Below are 21,829 nucleotides of genomic sequence, written 5' to 3'. Positions count from 1 at the left end.
CTCATGAAATGTAATAAGAGGTACAGTGAGCATTTACACCCCACAGGTGTCCGTGAAAATGAAATTTTTTTTATTTTATTTGCACAGCCCACTTTTCCAAAGATCTGTCAAACGCCAGTGGGGTGTAAATGCTCAATGCACCCCTATTATATTCTGTGAGGGGGGGGGGGTAGTTTCCAAAATGGGGTCACATGTGGGGTTATACTGTTCTGGCACTATGGGGGCTTTGTAAACACACATGGCCCCCGACTTCAATTCCAGCAAAATCCTCTCTCTCCAAAAGCCCAATGGCACTCCTTCTGTTCTGAGACCTGTAGTGCACCAGAAGAGCACTTTGCGTCCACATTTGTGATATTTCCATACTTGGGAGAAATTAGGTTTCATATTTTGGGGCCTTTTCCTCCTTTTACCCCTTGAGAAATGAAAAATTTGGGGTAGCACCAACATTTTAGTGTTTAAAATCAAATTTTTCATTTTCACGTCCAACTTCAACGCGAAGCCATCAAACACCTGTGAGGTGTTAAGGCTCACTATACCCCTTGTTCCTTGAGGGGTGTAGTTTCCAAAATAGTATGCCATGTAGAGTTTTTTTTTGCTGATCTGGCACATTGGGGCTTCCTAAATGCAACATAACCTCCAAAAACCATGACAGCAAAATTCGCTCTTCAAAATCCTACAGTTGCTCTTTCCCTCTTGAGCCGTGTTGTGAGCCCCCAGAGCACTTTATGTCAATATATGAGGTATTTCCATACTCGAGAGAAATTGGGTTACAAATTTTGGGGGGCTTTTTCTCCTTATACCACTTGTAAAAACAAAGAAAAAAAAAATGTGGCTACAAGAACATGTTAGTGTAAAAAAGGCCCCTCAAATCCACTTCAAACTTATTTTAGACAGAGAAATGCATTGGTGCTGAATTTATCAAAAGTGACTTTTCAGCGACAAGTCGCATCGGCTGAAAGTACGCCGAAATGTCAGTCCATGTTGGAGCAGGTTTAAATACAGTCTAGAGCATAGATCCTGAAGTCTGTGCGCAGAATTTATCAAGAGCTTTGTGGCTTTTGATAAACCAGGCGCACAATAGACCAGCCTAACTCTCTGTAGTTTGGTCTATATTGATGCGAGACATAGACAACTTTGATAAATCTCCCCCATTTTATATGTGAATCAATATATATCATTTATTTGGTATGTCCATTAATTATAAAGATAGAAAAATGCTAAATTTTCAAAAAGTTTTGAATTTTTCATCAAGTATTGACAAAAATTTACCACCAACATAAAGTAGAATATGTCACAAAAAAAAACAATCTTGGAATCATAGGGGGAGATTTATCAAAACCTGTGCAGAGGAAGAGTGGTGCAATTGCCCCTAGCAACCAATCAGATCACTTCTTTCATTTTTAAAGAGGCCTGTGAAAAATGAAAGAAGGGATCTGATTGGTTGCTATGGGCAACTGCACCAGTCTTCCTCTACACAGGTTTTGATAAATCTCCCACATAATGATTAGTAAAAGCATCCCAGAGTTATTAATGCATTAAGTGACAGTGGTCAGATTTGCAAAAAAGGGCTGAGTCCTTAAAGGGGTACTCCACTGGCCAGCATTCGGAACTAAATGTTCTGAACGCTGTTTTCGCGCTGTGGAGGTTGGCCACGCCCCTCCTATAGACTTGCATTGATGGGGCGTGCCGTGACATCACAAGGGGCGTGGCCAACCCCCACAGCGCGAAAACAGCGTTCAGAACGTTTAGTTCCGAACGCTGGCAAGTGGAGTACCCCTTTAAGGTGAAAATGGGCTGAGTCGTTAAGGGGTTAAAACAGTTGTCTATACTAATAGCATAGCTGTGGATCCAAGGTTGTACTCAGCAGAGCTCTATGGGCCCCATCTTTTTAGAAACTTACAAGCACCTCAGCTCTTGCGCCCCCCTGATGAAGTCTACTAGTGTGCCTCATTGACACGTTAAAAGAGAAAGTGGGAGCCACATGTGAATATTTTTGCAGTTTATTTTATTTTCTGACACAGAACAAATTTATTTAGATTTTCTTTCAGACAAAGATAAAAGATATGAATAAGAAACATTTTACCACACAGGTGACCAGGAACAAATTGTAGCACTTCACCTATGCACTTTTCATCAATTTTCTATGGGAAGACTATGAAATTGATGTTAATATTGATGTTAATATTACATCCAGGTCAAAATTACTATGGAATATTTCTTTTATGAGGGACCTAGGAGAATCTGTGAGTCCATCTCTATATCTATATCTCGTAAACCTTTCTTTATTCCACCATCAGCAGCACAGGAATAATCTCCAGAACTCAGCAGAAAGCATGAGGCCCCGGACTTGTTTTTGTCTTTGGCACTGGCACGACGAATAATTCGCTTGTCTTCCAGCGGATGAAATGGTGGAGGGTCTTCATGGTCTTCATCTGACATCACTGTATTGGCATCCCCATTTTGCTTAGAATCTGAGAAAAACATGAAGTGTCAAATAATAAGACTATATTAATAAAATTAAGTATATTTTATATGACATGTAACACCATGAGGGAGATTTATCAAAACCTGTTTAGAGGAAAAGTTGCCCAGTTGCCCATAGCAACCAATCAGATCCCTTCTTTCATTTTTAACAAGGCCTCTACAAAATGAAAGAAGCAATCTGATTGGTTGCTATGGGCAACTGGGCAACTTTTCCTTTGCACAGGTTTTAATAAATCTCCCCCCATATTCTTAATGGAATATTATAACAGATGAATGCAATCTTATAACACCAAAAGAAAAACTAGAGTGTAAATACCTTTAAAATCACAAAAACTTTATTACAGCAATTGATAAAATACACTATAAATGGACGAGATGAATAGTAGAACAATACCTGGACTGCTGCCAAGGCACTAAATAATCATGTATCATATAGCCAATAGCACTATGCAAGAAACAATATACAAATGTAGTCTAATAGTTCACACTGGGCAACGATACCAAATACAATTATAAACAGAGAGTGAGCTAACAGCGTACCACATATCGGAGACTCTAAAGTGCATCCGGCATCCTCTCAAAAAATAGCGAGTCCTGCTGCATCAAGCCAAACTCTAATGTGCAAAAATAAGCGAATTGTAAACGCATTAGTAAAGTGATCAGGGCTGTAAACAAAAATGATCTAAAGCTAAGTGCTGAGTGCTTACCCATCTTATGTCAGCGTGCCTCATCTCCCCAACGCCGTTTCCTTCCCTACTTTTTCAAGGAGCTGCCATTATATGGCATGATGTATAGACAAGAAGGGTGTCAGTTTGGGTTCTTTTGGTGTTTATGTGAATACAATCTTATGTAGATACCATATTTGTATAGGCAGTCTTTATTGTGTTCACACATATTATGTTCTGAAAGAGAAGTATAGCAGAAGCTGTATAGCATCCTCCCTCCCTGTCTAACTGATATAATCCATGGGTCCTGCTGGAAAGCATATCACTAAAAGTGAGGCAACACTTTCCCAGAACTTGACGCTCTCTTTATTTTACCTTCCTCAGCCAGCATTCATTTGTAACAAGATAAAAATAGAAGGAATATGTTGACTTTTTGACTTGGCTTTCTTCAGTCTTAAAAAAAAATCATATATTTTATTCTTTTGGGAAATGGTCTCATCTTTTGTCTTACAAACAGTTTAGTTCCTCACCAATACAGCCTGTGAAATGGAGGAATATGTTTCTAATGTTTCTATGTTAACCATTTAAAAGTATAGGGTGTATTGCCTCATACCTAATCACCTAACCAAAAATCATTAGCAATTATTCACTTCCTAGTTTAAGCCCCTTTAATGGGGTAGTCCAGTGGTGAAAAACGTATCCCTTATCCTAAGGATAGGGGATAAGTTTGAGATCGCGGGGGGTCTGACCGCTGGGGCCCCCTGCGATCTCTCTGCACGGGGGCCAGGCTCTCCGGCCAGATAGCGGGTGTCGACCCCCGCACAAAGCGGTGGCCAACACGCCCCTCAATACATCTCTATGGCAGAGCCGGAGATTGCCGAAGGCAGCGCTTCGGCTCTGCTGTAGAGTTGTATTGAGGGGGCGTGTCGGCCGCCGCTTCGTGCGGAGGTCAACACGCCCCCTTCCCGCGGGCTGTCGGGGCTCCGTACAGGAGATCGCAGGGGGCTCCAGCGGTCGGACCCCCCGCAATCTCAAACTTATCCCCTATACTTAGAATAGGGGATAAGTTGTTCACCACTGGGTCTCCACTGGACTACTCCTTTAACATGCGTAGGGTCCGCGATGAAACGTTTGTTCTTCAGCTGATTTATTCTTTTGTGCAGCCAATAAAATGATTGTAATGAATTTAATGGGCCACACGAATGAGCCTTGTAAACCATGCAAACAAGCGCAGATTATTCAGGACAGTCTCAGCTGCCAGTTTGTAAGAAGAGGAGCCAGCATCAGCACAGACCCAAATAGATCCCGATGTTAACATTGGGGTGGCATAGTGTTGTGCATTGGGGTGCTGACACATGAGGACTCAAGGAGGTGCCTGGCAATCTAAGCAAAGTCATTGGTGAAGCCCCAGTTAAGCGTCTTAGGGGGGATATGATAAACGTATATAAGTATATTAATGGCCCATACAAAAAATATGGAGAAAAACTGTTCCAGGTTAAACCCCCCCAAAGGACGAGGGGGCACTCCCTCCGTCTGGAGAAGTAAAGGTTTAGTCTAAAGGGGCGGCACGCCTTCTTTACCGTGAGGACTGTGAATTTATGGAACGGTCTACCTCAGGAACTGGTCACAGCAGGAACAATTAACAGCTTTAAAACAGGGTTAGATACATTCCTGGAACAAAATAACATTAAAGCTTATGCAGAATTATAAAACTACATCCCTTTCCCTTATCCCCTTACATCCTTCCCTTCAATCCCCTGGTTGGACTTGATGGACGTATGTCTTTTTTCAACCACACTAACTATGTAACTATGTAACTATGTCTTAACTACTTTAGAATGAACAAAAGCCAACAGTCACTTTGGGCAGAACCTGACTGTTAGACATGTTAAAGCTCCTCATGATCTCTGGACCCGGTATATGGACCACTGAGAAATTGGTTATGCCAATAATGTTCTGCAACCATTACATGAACTGAGACACTAAGTGTATTCTGAAATCATCGTGCATATTGTGCCACTGTTGTTGAAGATTTTCAACTGCAAAAATTCTCCTGTGGCATGTGGCTGTAAGTATCATAGATGTGGCTAGCAATTTTATTGGAGCATGCAAATGTTGCATCCATGTTAACAGGGTACTTCACCCCTAGACATCTTATCCCCTAGCCACGCCTCCTCCCATAGACTTATATTGAGGTGGCAGGTCGTGACATCACGAGGGGCGGAGCCGTGACATCATGATGCTCCGGCCCCTGTATTGCCCATCATTACGTACAGAGCGAGTTTCTTCTGTGCAGTAATGACAGCGGGGGGCTGAAGCCGAGAACCCAGGGGTCCCCAGCAGCGGTACCCCCGCGATCAGACATCTTATCCGCAATCCTTTGGAAAGGGGATTAGTGTTGAGCACAAATATTTGTTATGCAAATTTTTATGGCGAATATCGGGACTTCGTGATTTTGCGGATATTTAGAATATAGTGCTATATATTCGTAATGACGAATATTTGTTTTTTTTGGGTTTTTTTCACATGAAAATTTTTATGTGAATTTTTATGCGAAGTTTCCATGCCTATTTTCATCTTTTTCCATGCTAATTTTTATGCAAATTTTCCATGCGAACAAAAAAGAGAATGAACATAGCGAATATGCTAATTTCGCAAACATAGGACGAATAATAGTTAATATATTCGCGAAATATCGCAAATTCGAATATGGCCCCTGCTGCTCATCACTATAGGGGATAAGATGTCTAGGGGCAGAGTATCCCTTTAATGCTTTAGAAGACCTGTTGAAAATTATACTGCATATTCTCCCGATCAGCACCATGTCAACAAGTAAACCTCTTAACAGCTTCGCTGAGCTTTCATAACACAACCCATTCTACTTTACCAATTTCTGGAAGATTTATTTATTCCCCACAAAAGAGTGTTGTGCAGCCCCTGCAGAAAGGACAATGCTTCCTGGAATTCAAATCATTGATTTTATTGAGAAAGGGATGCAGGAAGGCATGTACAATTCTGAATACAACACTGAATAGGATATAAGAAAAGCTGTGAAGATAAGCAAAGCAATGTTCTTGTGTAAATGTCTCCCTTGTGCCAAACAAAAACAGTACAGTAACCGGAAAGAAAAAACTGTATCATTCAAAAGTTAAAATATTCTCTTCCTTTACTGGTTAGCCCAGGGGTCCTCAAACTTTTTAAACAGGGGGCCAGTTCACGGTCCCTCAGACTGTTGGAGGGCCGGACTATAGATAAAAAAACATGAACAAATTCCTAGGCACACTTATATATCTTATTAGTGGACTACCCCTTTAAGTACGCAGCACAGTTCCCCCCACATTAGGTTGGCAGTATAGATCCCCCACATTAGGTTGTAGTTCCCCCACATTAGGGTTGACAGTACAGTTCCCCCACATTAGGTGTAGTACAGTTCCCCCACATTAGGTGCAGTACAGTTCCCCCACATTAGGTGCAGTAAAAATTCCCCCACATTAGGTGCAGTACAGTTCCCCCATATTAGGTGCAGTACAGTTCCCCCACATTAGGTGCAGTATAGTTCCCCCACATTAGGTGCAGTATAGTTCCCCCACATTAGGTGCAGTGTAGTTCCCCCACATTAGGTGCAGTACAGTTCCCCCACATTAGGTGAAGTACAGTTCCCCCACATTAGGTGCAGTATAGTTCCCCCACATTAGGTGCAGTATAGTTCCCCCACATTAGGTGCAGTATAGTTCCCCCACATTGGGTGCAGTATATTCCCCCACATTAGGTGCAGTATATTCCCCCACATTAGGTGCAGTATAGTTCCCCCACATTAGGTGCAGTATAGTTCCCCCACATTAGGTGCAGTATGTTCCCCCACATTAGGTGCAGTATAGTTCCCCCACATTAGGTGCAGTATAGTTCCCCCACATTAGGTGCAGTATAGTTCCCCCACATTAGGTGCAGTATGTTCCCCCACATTAGGTGCAGTATGTTCCCCCACATTAGGTGCAGTATGTTCCTCCACATTAGGTGCAGTATAGTTAACCCCCATTAGGTGCAGTATGTTCCCCCACATTAGGTGCAGTATAGTTCCCCCACATTAGGTGCAGCATGTTCCCCAAATTAGGTGCAGTATAGCTCCCCACATTAGATGCAGTATGTTCCCCCACAGACATACAGCCTCCAGCCATACAGTGTATGGCTGGAGGCTGTGTGCCTGTGTTCTGCCCCACTTCAGTGCTCTGACCCCTGCTCCTCCGGTCCGGACATAGCAGTAAGTCCCGGGACCGAAGGAGCGGTGGTCGGAGCACCGAAGCTGACGTGCTGCTGGTAACACTTATCAAGCTGGCCAGCGCACGTCCTCATCGCTGCCCCGCTCGTCCACGCCTCCGCGCTCCGTTGCTATGGGCGCATGCACGGGACGTCAGTGACATCCCTGCGTGTGCCACCTTCCCGGCAGCCCCTGCGTTTGTAAAGTAAACGTGGGACCGCCGAGAGCGCATCCCTGTGTCCCGGGATGTCCTTAGGCAGCGGTGGGCTGGATAATTGTCCTCGGCGGGCCGCATGTGGCCCGCAGGCCATAGTTTGAGGACCCCTGGCTTAGCCTATTAGAAGCTAAGGTTATTATCTTTAAACTAGAGACGTAAGTTGTAACTTCTTGGCCCCGATGCTAAATCTGCCAAAATATGCCATGTGCCAATTATAACACTGGACTTTTATGAGGCAGATGTGCTTTGGGGCCCCCTAGGCACCAGGGCCCCAGTGCGACTGCTACCTCTGCACGCTCTATAGCTACATCCCTGCTATAGACAACTGTTCATTGGTGATACTTTCCCTAACATCACATTCAATAATATTTCAAACACATTCAATAATATTTCTGATCAGTGCAAGACACAGACAAGTGGGCTCTCTTCTGTCATCACGCAGCTTAAATCTTCTTATTTTTCTAGTATCCAAAAATCATAATGACTGAAAAAAAATATTAATGCTAAACAATCTTCATGTCCCCAAAAGCAGGGACCTTTATAAATCCCTGTGTATGAAAAACCTGATCACAGTGCTCATTTTTCTAAGGTTGGACAATGAAAGCAGCAGCCTGTTTAGATGCTTTAGGCAGAGATGTTCAAAGTTCTGTGGTGTCCCAGTATGAGATATGGTCCTTCTGTCCCGTCAGGTTGAGTCCCTGTCTGTCCCCAGGGCTCTCGTGTACTGTCTCCCCCTGTGTATATAGGTTTCACATAAAGGGTTTTCACATAAAGAGTAAAGGACCTTTATTGTTTGCCACATGATTATATTTGTACCACATGATTGTGTTTAAGTCACATGTTCAAGTCATATGATTGTATTGTTACCCAGAGAACACCAGTGACCAGGTGACCTCGCTAGTAACCTATGGGCTCCTTGCACAGCCCCCTTTATAAGATAGGGAGGAGCTGCAATCCCTCTCTTTGATCACACTTCATTTCCTGCTGAGGTCAAGTCCAGTCATCTGTCCCAGTGCCTGTGTCCAGCCATTGGCGGCCTCAAGCCTAAAGTCTGCAGCCACCTGTCAATTGCAAGTAAGCTCAAGTCATCTAATAGTCATCAAGTCAGTCAAGTCAAGTCTACTGTCTATTCACTGCGGCCTGCATTATAGTCAGTCTACCTACTGCAAGTCCCAGCAAGCCTGCGAGGTCTCTGTGTCACTGGCCACCTCTCTGGGATACTGAACTGTATAGACTGTAACCCTGTCTAACCTCAGTAAAAGCTACTGTTACCCTTAACCTGGCCTTGGACTCTTTATTGCCCCTGCCTAACCTAGGACTAGGGGTACTACCTTCGGGTGGTTACATAGGCAAACAAAGGGGTTAATACCATCTACCCCTGGGCAACACCATCTGCCCCTTACACCTCACTTCACACTGCGTGGCTCACCACAGTTCTTTATAATAGAAAAGTGCAAACACAGAAGATACCATAGACCATTAAGAACAGTTCACCTGCTTGCTAACAAAAGAGCCTAATAGAAGCATCATAGTTCTGCAGTCCACTCTTTCTTCCTATAGTTCATCTTGGTACAATCTCTTTCCCAGGTAAGCAATACATATACACCTGACCATTCACATGCTGTAAAAAATAGCTTGATTTATTAGATCAGACCATCTTCTTCCATTGATCAGTCCTCCAGTTCTTATGTTCACATGCCTACTGCAGATGCTTTTGGTGGTGGACAAGGTCACTCTGACCGGTCTGCCAGTACGAAGCCCCATACCCAGCATGCTGTAATGAATGCATGTTCTGAAACCTATCATAAACACTAGTAACTTTTTTTTCTCTCTTCTGTGGGATCAGACCACACTAGCTAGCCTTCACTCTCTATGTGCATGGTGACCCTTTGACACCCATTACCCTGTTACTGGTTATCCAGTTTACCTTCTTTGGATCACATTAACCTCTTCAGGACATAGGGCGTATGGATACGCCCTGCATCCCGAGTCCTTAAGGACCGAGGGCGTATCCATACGCCCGTGGGAATTCCGGCCCCCACCGCTAGCCGGTTGGGGACCGGAGCCGGATGCCTGCTGAAATCGTTCAGCAGGCATCCCGGCATATCGCCCAGGGGGGTCATTATGCCCCCCCCATGTCGGCGATCGCCGCAGATCGCTGGACAATTAAGTCCAGCGATCTGCGGAGATTCCGGGTCAATCGGGTCTCCAGTGACCCGATGACCCGGAATTACTGGCTGTTCGGGGCCGTCTCTGATGGCCCTGAACAGCCAGAGCCTGCAGGGGTGAGGTGGCACTGGTGCCACCTCACGATCGCCCTGATTTGTCGGCCGGATTACCGGCCGACCAATCAGGGCGCCTGCTGCGGGTGTCACTCCCGCACCCGCTCCGCCCCTCTTCTGGAGGACGTTAGCGGGTGCGGGACGTGCACCCCGGGTGCTGGGGACCCCGATCCCCGGCGTTAATGTTGGGATCGGGGCCCCAGGAGCAGCGGCGGCGGCGGGACTGACCTGCACCGTCTGGATCGTTGGAGGTGAGTGACAGCCTCCTGCTGTTGCTTAGCAACAGCTCCCAGCATGCAAAAAGGGCATGCTGGGAGCTGTAGTTATGCAACAGCAGGAGGCAGACCACCACAACTCCCAGCATTCCCTTATGGGCATGCTGGGACTTATGGTTTTGCAACAGCTGGAGGCACATTCTTTCTATGGAAAAGTGTACCTTCAGCTGTTGTATAACTACAACTCCCAGCTTGCACAAACAGCTAAAGTGCATGCTGAGAGTTGTAGTGGTGCATCTGCTGGTTGCATAACTACAACTCCCAGCATGCCCGTTGGCTGTCGGTGACTGCTGAGAGTTGTAGTTTTGCAACAGCTGAAGGCACACTAGTTGTGAAACTCAGAGTTTTTTTTTTTACCTAACTCAGTGTTTCACGACCGGTGTGCCTCCAGCTGTTGCAAACTACAACTCTCAGCAGTCACCGTACACCATGCACCGTACATGCTGGGAGTTGTAGTTTTGCAACAGCTGGAGGCACACTGGTTGTGAAACACTGAGTTAGGTCACAAACTCAGTGATACATAACCAGTGTGCCTACAGTTGTTGCAAAACTACAACTCTCAGCAGTCACCGACAGCCAACGGGCATGCTGGGAGTTGTAGTTATGCAACAGCTGGATGTCCCCCCCCCCCCCCCCCCCAATGTGAACGTACAGGGTACACTCACATGGGCGGAGGATTACAGTAAGTATCTGGCTGCAAATTTGAGCTGCCGCAAACTTTCTGCTGCAGCTCAAATTGCCAGCGAGAAACTACTGTGAACCCCCCGCCCGTGCGACTGTACCCTAAAAACACTACACTATACTAACACAAAAAATAAAATAAAAAGTAAAAAACACTACGTATACACATACCCCTACACAGCCCCCCTCCCCTCCCCAATAAAAATGAAAAACGTCTGGTACGCCCCTGTTTCCAGAACGGAGCCTCCAGCTGTTGCAAAACAACTCCCAGTATTGTCGGACAGCCGTTGACTGTCCAGGCATGCTGGGAGTTTTGCAACAGCTGGAGGCACCCTTTTTGGGAATCACTGGCGTAGAATTCCCCTATGTCCATCCCTATGCAAGTCCCTAATTTAGGCCTCAAATGCGTATGGCGCTCTCACTTTGGAGCCCTGTCGTATTTCAAGGCAACAGTTAAGGGTCACATATGGGGTATCGCCGTACTCGTAAGAAATTGGGTTACAAATTTTGGGGGGTATTTTCTGCTTTTACCCTTTTTAAAAATGTAAATTTTTTGGGAAAACAAGCATTTTAGGTAAAAAAAATTTTTTTTTTTACATATGCAAAAGTCGTGAAACACCTGTGGGGTATAAAGGTTCACTTAACCCCTTGTTACGTTCCCTGAGGGGTCTAGTTTCCAAAATGGTATGCCATGTGGTTTTTTTTTTGCTGTCCTGGCACCATAGGGGCTTTCTAAATGCGGCATGCCCCCAGAGCAAAATTTGCTTTCAAAAAGCCAAATGTGACTCCTTCTCTTCCGAGACCTGTAGTGCGCCAGCAGAGCACTTTTCACCCCCATATGGGGTGTTTTCTGAATCGGGAGAAATTGGGCTTCAAATTTTTAGGGGTATTTTCTGCTATTATCCTTTTTAAAAATAAAAACATTTTGGGAAAACAAGCATTTTAGGTAAACATTTTTTTTTTTTTTTACATTTGCAAAAGTCGTGAAACACCTGTGGGGTATTAAGGTTCACTTTATCCCATGTTACATTCCCCGAGGGGTCTAGTTTCCAAAATGGTATGCCATGTGTTTTTTTTTTGCTGTTCTGGCACCATAAGGGCTTCCTAAAGGTAACATGCCCCCCAAAAACCATTTCAGAAAAACGTACTCTCCAAAATCCCCTTGTCGCTCCTTCCCTTCTGAGCCCTCTACTGCGCCCGCCGAACACTTTACATAGACATATGAGGTATGTGCTTACTCGAGAGAAATTGGGCTACAAATTCAAGTAAAAATTTTGTCCTTTTACCCCTTGTAAAAATTCTAAAATTGGGTCTACAAGAACATGTAAGTGTAAAAAATGAAGATTGTGAATTTTCTCCTTCACTTTGCTGCTATTCGTGTGAAACACCTAAAGGGTTAAAACGCTGACTGAATGTCATTTTGAATACTTTGTGGGGTGTAGTTTTTATAATGGGGTCATTTATGGGGTATTTCTAATATGAAGACCCTTCAAATCCACTTCAAACCTGAACTGGTCCCTGAAAAATACTGAGTTTGAAAATTTTGTGAAAAATCGGAAAATTGCTGCTGACCATTGAAGCCCTCTGGTGTCTTCCAAAAGTAAAAACACGTCAATTTTATGATGCAAACATAAAGTGGACATATTGCATATGTGAACCAAAAAAAATGTATTCGTAATATCCATTTTCCTTACATGCAGAGAGCTTCAAAGTTAGAAAAATGCAAAATTTTCAAATTTTTCATCAAATTTACGGATTTTTCACCAAGAAAGGATGCAAGTATCGACAAAAATTTACCACTATGTTAAAGTAGAATGTGTCACGAAAAAACAATCTCGGAATCAGAATGATAACTAAAAGCATTCCAGAGTTATTAATGTTTAAAGTGACAGTGGTCAGATGTACAAAAAACGCTCCGGTCCTTAAGGCCAAAATGGGCTCCGTCCTGAAGGGGTTAAAGGGGTACTCCCGTGGAAAACTTTTTTTTTTTTTTTTAAATCAACTGGTGCCAGAAAGTTAAACAGATTTGTAATTACTTCTATTACAAAATCTTAATCCTTCCAGTACATTTTAGGGGCTATATACTACAGAAGAAATGCTTTTCCTTTTGGATTTCTCTGATGTCACGACCACACTGCTCTCTGCTGACCTCTGAGAAATAATTTTATCCAATGTAACTAATGGCAACACGTTATATGGGGTAAAATCTGCTTTCTCTCCAGTTGTTCTCCACACTCGTGAAGATGGTTGCCCTGATTTATCATGTGTGCGAGAAAAACTGGAGAGATATAAGTCTCGGGCCATTTTTCATTTTTGCACTTATGTTTTTTTCTCCTCACCTTCTAAAAATCATAACACTTTCAATGTTCCACGTAAAGACTCATATGAGGGCTTGGATTTTGCGCCACCGATGTTCTCTACTGGCTCTGTGTCATATGATCACAATGCAAAAAAGCTATGTAATATGGGTATTTTTTTTTAATACACTGCTCAAAAAAATAAACGGAACACTTAAACAACACAATGTACAGTGATCCCTCAACATACGATGGTAATCCGTTCCAAATGAACCATTGTTTGTTAAAACCATCGTATGTTGAGGGATCTGTGCAATGGAAAGAATAAGAAGTTATACTCACCTATCCCTGCCGCTCCGGACCGTCACCACTCGTCACCGCTGCCCTGGGTGTCACCCTCCATCGCTGTGGCCACGTCCCCTTGGTGTCCCCGAGGCTCCCAACGTCTCTGCTTCCCCAGGATCCTCGCTCTCCGTCGCTGCCATCATGTCACTACGCACACCGCTCCTATTGAATGACGGGACGGTGTGCACTGCGACGTGATGACGAAGGAGAGCGCCAGCGATGCAGGGGATCCCGAATAGGACGCTCCGGAGCCCTGAGGACAGGTAAGAGACTATCACCGCAGCACACGGGGCACCGTAAACGTTTATGCGATGGCCCCGACATACAAAAGCATTGTGTTGATGCTGCCTTCAACATGCGATGGCCTCTGAGAGGCCATCGCATGTTGAAATTATCGTATGTCGGGGCCATCGTAGGTCGGGGGGGTCACTGTAACTCCAAGTCAATCACACTTCTGTGAAATCACACTGCCCACTCATTAAGACACCCTTAATAAAGGAGTGGTTCTGCAGGTGGTGACCACAGGCCACTTCTCAGTTCCTATGCTTCCTGGCTGATGCTTTGGTCTCTTTTGAATGCTGGCGGAGAATTCACCCTAGTGGTAGCATGAGAGGAAGTCTACAACCTACAAAAGTTGCTCAGGTAACGCAGCTCATCCAGGATGGCACATCAATGTGAGCTGTGGCAGGAAGGTTTGCTGTGTCTGTCAGCGTAGTGTCCAGAGCATGGAGGCACTACCAGGAGACAGGCCAGTTTATCAGGAGACGTAGAGGAGGCTGTAGGAGGGCAACAACGCAGCAGCAGGACCGCTACTTCCGTCTTTGTGCAAGGAGGAGCAGGAGGAGCACTGCCAGAGCCCTGCAAAATGACCTCCAGCAGGCTACAAATGTGCATGTGTCAACTCAAACGGTCAGAAACAGACTCCATGAGGGTGGTATGAGGGCTCGATGTCCACAAGTGGGGTTGTGCTTACAGCCCAACACCGTGCAGGATGTTTGGCATTTGCCAGAGAATATCAAGATTGGCAAATTCGCCACTTGCGCCCTGTGCTCTTCACGGATGAAAGCAGGTTCAGACTGAGCACATGTGACAGACGTGACAGAGTATGGAGATGCCGTGAAGAACATTCTGCTGCCTACAACATCCTCCAGCATGACCGGTTTGGCGGTGGTCAGTAATGGTGTGGGGTGGCATTTCATTATATGGTTTAAGGGGTACTCTCCTGCTCTGCATTTGGAACAAACTGAGCTTGTAATGTCATAGCCCCACCCCCTCAATGCAAGTCTATGGGAGGGGGCATAATGGCTGTCACGCCCCCTCCCATAGACTTGCCTTGAGGGGCTGGGACATGATGTCACGAGGGGCCGGGGCTATGACATCACAAGCTCCCGGCGCCAGCTGCAGAATTCGGAACAGTTTGTTCTAAACGCTGAGCAGCGGAGTACCCCTTTAAGGTGATTATGGTAAAGGAAATGTAAAATTGGTCCCGCAAAAAACAAGCCCTCATGTGGCTCTGTGGATGGAAAAAGAGGTGTTAAAAGGAGAGGAGAAAAAAACACAAAAGTGTTGATCCTTAAGTGGATAAATGTTTTTATAAGGGGTTAAAATCCCCAAAATGTTATTCTCAGCAAGTTTTTTTTCTCATTTAAGCACATGGTGGGCTTAATTGGCCTTGTTGCCCAAACCATAAAATTAAATCTCTGCATATACAGTATACCATATTTATTGGCATATAACATGCATTATTTAAACTAAGATACTTACTGGATGGTCACTTACAAAAGCAGTTCTCTTTGCTACCTTGTCCTTTTCTCTTAAACAACTCATCTTTCCTTTTGGTCCATTCTCACATATAGTCACTTCTGTATATAATTCCCCGTCTTGCAGCAATGAGCTGATACCATTTTCTAGCTCCAAAAACCTTTCTACATGTCTGAATACTGTCCTGTACTCACTCCTGAGTGTAATCACCTATAATACACAATAAAAGGGAATATTACAGTAGAATCTCCCAGTGTCGTTTCATCTCCCTTCATCACCCCCTGTATCATTTCATCCCCCTTTTATACCCTGTGCCACCTTATTCCCCCATGCATTGTGCCAAATGATCCCCCCTACCCCCTATGCAACATAATTTCCCCATGATCCCCCCTTCCCATTCCATGAATTTACACAGAGGGCATTAAAGGGGGAATTAAATAGCACGGTGGGGATCAAGAGGAAATAATATGGCACAGGGGGTAATAAGGGGGGGGTGATTTGGCACAAGAATGAAGTGGCACGGGAGGATCAGGGAAGGAGGGGGGGGTGAATGATTTGGCAGGTGGATGTACAGAAGCAGGAGACCACTATTTAAACATTAGGGGACACCTCCCAATAGCTTCTGTGCTGGGGCTTCTGCAGGGGGGGTGCAGCAGGGGCCTGGATCCCTTACTGGGGAATTGGCTGTACCCCCTTACGATGGCCCTGTGTACAAGGTAGGGCCAGCACATAAGCCTGATTGTCCCCTATTGGGAGTATATAGAAGCAAAATGGGCTATACACTTAATTCAAATGAATTCCAGTACAGCTTTGCAGTCTAGCAGAGGTCTTAGTTCACTAGCTGGGAGCCATCAGGGTCATGACGCGACGTTTCGGGGGACCTCCCCCTTACTCATGCGTACTAGATCCTGGATATCGGAAGGAAGATATAGGAGTCTCACACCTGATTGACATTTAATTAGTACCGGGAAGGTAGGAAAGCTAATGGGAGTGTTTTGTCCCCTACTGTCACCTATTGGGTGTGTTTTGTCCCCTACTGTCCCCTATTGGGAGTGTTTTGTTCCCTATTGTCCCCTATTGGGAGTGTTTTGTCCTCTAATGGGAGTGTGTTTAGTCCCTTATTGTCCCCTATTGGGTGTGTCCGCATCCGCTATTGGGAATGTCCCCTATTCAGAGGGTGCAAATACATTAAGTTTTATGGGACCCTGCTAGGGAATTAAAAACTGTCCACAATTGGGAGGTGTCCGCTATGGGAGATTTTATTGTTTTTGAGCTACCATCAGGATTGGTATTAATACACATCTTCTGTTTTAATATCCATGCCTGGATTTGGATAAAAAATAGTGCTGAGCGTGAATATTCGAATAGCAAATTTTTATCGCGAATATCGGCACTTTGCGATTTTTCATGCAAAAAATCTTTTTTAGAAATAATCAATAAAATATACATAAAATAGAACTGGTACAGTATGATAGCAACATGGATGACAATGACATGGGGAAGGTTGTTACATAGTTACAAGCCATAGAGATCATAAAGAGCAACCTATCATGAATTCATAAATGGAATACAAGTGTACATAATAATCAGATAGGGAACATAAATAAGGAACCAGTACCCACAGATATAGAGACCTTACCCAGGTCAATGTCAGACCCCCTACATCCCTAGCAACCAATAGGAAAGTAGTTAGTTGAAAGATATAATTGCGCATGTGTATTTTGCGAATTTTATTATGAATTTTGCATGAAAACATTTACGAATATGCGAAATTTGCGAATATAGGATGAATATGTGTCCATATATTCGCGAAATATTGCGAATTCGAATATGGGCTATGCCGCTCATCACTAATAAACAACACTATAGTGAAAGAACTGCATGAGACACATTACTGTGCGTTCCTGACCTAAAGGTTCCCCCGTATTCTAGGTTGAATTTATACAGGGAATTGTATAATGAAGCTTTTTTGCTAGACTCAAAGCAAAAGCAATTTCTATAAAGAGCTCTTTGTACATAATATGACTTTACATGGTTGGCAGGTTGAAGAAAGCGCACAAATTATTTTCACCAGAAATGTTTGTATAGCTCTACAAATATTTTTGGTGTTTATATAACATGAAGGTATCATTTCAGAATAATAAGACACAACCTTTTTGGCTAGGATAAATGTAATAGACTTTAAAGCGTACCCAAACAAGTTGTTACGCCGAGCGCTCCGGGTCCCTGCTCCTCCCCGGAGCGCTCACGGCGTCTCTCTCCCTGCAGCGCCCCGGTCGGTCCCGCTGACCGGGAGCGCTGCACTGACATGGCCGTCGGGGATGCGATTCGCACAGCGGGACGCACCCGCTCGCGAATCGCATCCCAAGTCACTTACCCGTCCCGATCCCCTGCTGTCATGTGCTGGCGCGCGCGGCTCCGCTCTCTAGGGCGCGCGCGCGCCGGCTCTCTGAGACTTAAAGGGCCAGTGCACCAATGATTGGTGCCTGGCCCAATTAGCTTAATTGGCTTCCACCTGCTCCCTGGCTATATCACATCACTTCCCCTGCACTCCCTTGCCGGATCTTGTTGCCTTGTGCCAGTGAAAGCGTTTAGTGTTGTCCAAAGCCTGTGTTACCTGAACTCCTGCTATCCATCTTGACTACGAACCTTGCCGCCTGCCCCGACCTTCTGCTACGTCTGACCTTGCCTCTGCCTAGTCCTTCTGTCCCACGCCTTCTCAGCAGTCAGCGAGGTTGAGCCGTTGCTAGTGGATACGACCCGGTTGCTACTGCCGCAGCAAGACCATCCCGCTTTGCGGCGGGCTCTGGTGAACACCAGTAGCCTCTTAGAACCGGTCCACCAGCACGGTCCACGCCAATCCCTCGCTGACACAGAGGATCCACTACCTGTAAGCCGAATCGTGACAGTAGATCCGGCCATGGATCCCGCTGAGGTGCCGCTGCCAAGTCTCGCTGACCTTCCCACGGTGGTCGCTCAGCAATCGCAGCAGATTGCCCAACAAGGACAGCAGCTGTCGCAGTTGACCGCCATGTTACAGCAACTTCTGCCTCTGCTACAGCAGCAACCATCTCCTCCGCCAGCTCCTGCACCTCCTCCGCAGCGAGTGGCCGCTCCTAGCCTCCGCTTGTCCCTGCCGGACAAATTTGATGGGGACTCTAGACTCTGCCGTGGATTTCTGTCTCAGTGTTCCCTGCATATGGAGATGTTGTCGGACTTGTTTCCTACAGAACGGTCTAAGGTGGCGTTCGTAGTGAGCCTTCTTTCAGGAAAGGCCTTGTCTTGGGCCACACCGCTCTGGGACCGCAATGATCCTGCCACAGCCATAGTCCAGTCCTTCTTCGCTGAGGTCCGTAGTGTCTTCGAGGAGCCAGCCCGAGCTTCTTCTGCCGAGACTGCCCTGCTTAACCTGGTCCAGGGTAATTCTTCAGTGGGCGAGTACGCCATCCAATTTCGTACTCTTGCTTCCGAATTATCATGGAATAACGAGGCTCTCTGCGCGACCTTTAAAAAAGGCCTATCCAGTAGCATCAAGGATGTGCTGGCCGCACGAGAGATTCCTGCCAACCTGCAAGAACTTATCCATTTGGCCACCCGCATTGACATGCGTTTTTCTGAGAGACATCAGGAGCTCCGCCAGGAAAAAGACTTAGATCTCTGGGCACCTCTCCCACAGTATCCTTTGCAATCTACGCCTGGGTCTCCCGCCGAGGAGGCCATGCAAGTGGATCGGTCTCGCCTGACCCAGGAAGAGAGGAATCGCCGTAGGGAAGAAAATCTTTGTCTGTACTGTGCCAGTACCGAGCATTTCTTGGTGGATTGCCCTATTCGTCCTCCACGTCTGGGAAACGCACGCACGCACCCAGCTCACGTGGGTGTGGCGTCTCTTGGTTCAAAGTCTGCTTCTCCACGTCTCACGGTGCCCGTGCGGATTTCTCCTTCAGCCAACTCCTGCCTCTCAGCAGTGGCCTGCTTGGACTCTGGTGCCTCTGGGAATTTCATTTTGGAGTCTTTGGTGAATAAATTCTGCATCCCGGTGACCCGTCTCGTCAAGCCGCTCTACATTTCCGCGGTCAACGGAGTCAGATTGGATTGCACCGTGCGTTACCGCACAGAACCCCTCTTGATGTGTATTGGACCCCATCACGAAGTGATTGAGTTCTTCGTCCTTCCCAACTGTACCTCTGAGGTCCTCCTCGGTCTGCCATGGCTCCGGCTTCATTCTCCCACCCTTGACTGGACCACCGGGGAGATCAAGAACTGGGACTCTGCTTGCCATAGGAAGTGCCTCTCCCCCCCTCCCAGTCCCGTCAGGCAAGCCTCAGTGCCTCCTCATGGCCCCCGTCCTGGTGACACACTGCCCCGTGCCAGGCTTCGCCCTCTGCCCTCCCTCCCCATTCCCACTCCTGCTGTACTGCCTGCCTTTGAGGAAACCCTCCATTCACTCCCGGTGTCCTCGTCCCAGGTAAAGCAGTTGTCGGACAAAAAAAGGGGGAGACCTAAGGGGGGGGGGGTACTGTTACGCCGAGCGCTCCGGGTCCCTGCTCCTCCCCGGAGCGCTCACGGCGTCTCTCTCCCTGCAGCGCCCCGGTCGGTCCCGCTGACCGGGAGCGCTGCACTGACATGGCCGTCGGGGATGCGATTCGCACAGCGGGATGCACCCGCTCGCGAATCGCATCCCAAGTCACTTACCCTGCTGTCATGTGCTGGCGCGCGCGGCTCCGCTCTCTAGGGCGCGCGCGCGCCGGCTCTCTGAGACTTAAAGGGCCAGTGCACCAATGATTGGTGCCTGGCCCAATTAGCTTAATTGGCTTCCACCTGCTCCCTGGCTATATCACATCACTTCCCCTGCACTCCCTTGCCGGATCTTGTTGCCTTGTGCCAGTGAAAGCGTTTAGTGTTGTCCAAAGCCTGTGTTACCTGAACTCCTGCTATCCATCTTGACTACGAACCTTGCCGCCTGCCCCGACCTTCTGCTACGTCTGACCTTGCCTCTGCCTAGTCCTTCTGTCCCACGCCTTCTCAGCAGTCAGCGAGGTTGAGCCGTTGCTAGTGGATACGACCCGGTTGCTACTGCCGCAGCAAGACCATCCCGCTTTGCGGCGGGCTCTGGTGAACACCAGTAGCCTCTTAGAACCGGTCCACCAGCACGGTCCACGCCAATCCCTCGCTGACACAGAGGATCCACTACCTGTAAGCCGAATCGTGACAGTAGATCCGGCCATGGATCCCGCTGAGGTGCCGCTGCCAAGTCTCGCTGACCTTCCCACGGTGGTCGCTCAGCAATCGCAGCAGATTGCCCAACAAGGACAGCAGCTGTCGCAGTTGACCGCCATGTTACAGCAACTTCTGCCTCTGCTACAGCAGCAACCATCTCCTCCGCCAGCTCCTGCACCTCCTCCGCAGCGAGTGGCCGCTCCTAGCCTCCGGAGCAAGACCATCCCGCTTTGCGGCGGGCTCTGGTGAACACCAGTAGCCTCTTAGAACTGGTCCACCAGCACGGTCCACGCCAATCCCTCGCTGACACAGAGGATCCACTACCTTTAAGCCGAATCGTGACACAAGTGTTGAAAATGATATTTCTCAGACATTTTAGGGGCTGCACTTTGTGCTAAGGCACTTAAAGCCATTGCTGATGTCTTAGATACAAGTCTTTCCAATTCTCTTTAGAATAGCATCCATTTAACTTTTACTTTGGCTTCAAGTCATACACCCCACTCCCATGAGAAAGTTCTCATTACAATTCTCCACATGCTCGTGTTACATTTTACTTGGAGAAATAAAACAATGTGGACTCTGTGCCATAAAGCTTATCTCCAAAATTGTTGGAGACAAAGGAGATAATTTATTATAAGACAGGATGCTTATATGTCACCTGGATTGGTGGTACAGATGGTATAGCCACGGCCATTTGGTAGTCGTGATCTAACCCTTGATAGAAGACCTTGACTAGAGTGGCATTTTTGCCCTGCCTACCTCCACGGCGGGGAGTCACTACAATTTAAGAAGAGGGGCTGCATCTCATTTTTTAGTCCTTAGTCCCCTGGGGCAATCCCTGGTAAACAATGTCCTGGCTGGTGGTAAGTGGCATCTCCTTGGTGGTCTACTAGTTGGGACCGAAAAACCAGAAATCAGGGAATTGTTTCTAAACAGGTTACTTTACTTAAAGAGGCACTGTCATTGTTAAAAACTTTTCATATATTGCAGGACTCATTATAATATGGCATTTCACAATATACACCTGTTACATTTTTTTTTAATGTTCACCTGAAATTCAAGCTCAAAATAGCCACCACTAGGGGGTTGCCTGTCTTTTAGCCAGACAGACTAGTCTAGATTTTACAGCATACTGGATACCGGCCGTAAAGCATATCGGTATCCAGTATAGGAGATTTATATTGTGTATGCAAAACTACAGATAAAGGATGTGTGGACATGCTTGGAGCTGTAGTTTTAAAACAGCTGGAGGCAACACTGTTCTAAAACAGTTATTTACAAACATTGCAGCTTCAGTTGTTACTAAACTACAACTCCCAGCATGCTGAAATAGTCAAAGCTTTCTCGGAC

The 21,829-nt window shown here is 46.3% G+C and overlaps 1 protein-coding gene across 2 annotated transcripts in view; it reads right to left on the bottom strand.

Moving 5' to 3' along the window:
- Nucleotides 1–1,967: 1,967 nt before the first annotated feature.
- The window catches only part of LOC130356404 (potassium voltage-gated channel subfamily C member 4-like), a 125,776-nt gene continuing 105,914 nt past the window's right edge, over nucleotides 1,968–21,829 (bottom strand). Inside the window, exon 3 of one of the 2 annotated variants that reach the window (XM_056557927.1) lies at nucleotides 1,968–2,471. In XM_056557927.1, the coding sequence (XP_056413902.1) occupies nucleotides 2,221–2,471 (251 nt within the window). In that variant the 3' untranslated portion in view covers nucleotides 1,968–2,220. The remainder of the gene's footprint in view (nucleotides 2,472–21,829) is intronic. The other variant, XM_056557928.1, reaches the window with a different exon arrangement.

Source organism: Hyla sarda, chromosome 2, assembly GCF_029499605.1.
Source record: "Hyla sarda isolate aHylSar1 chromosome 2, aHylSar1.hap1, whole genome shotgun sequence".
NCBI lineage: Eukaryota > Metazoa > Chordata > Amphibia > Anura > Hylidae > Hyla > Hyla sarda.
This window is presented reverse-complemented; position numbering and strand designations above follow the sequence as displayed.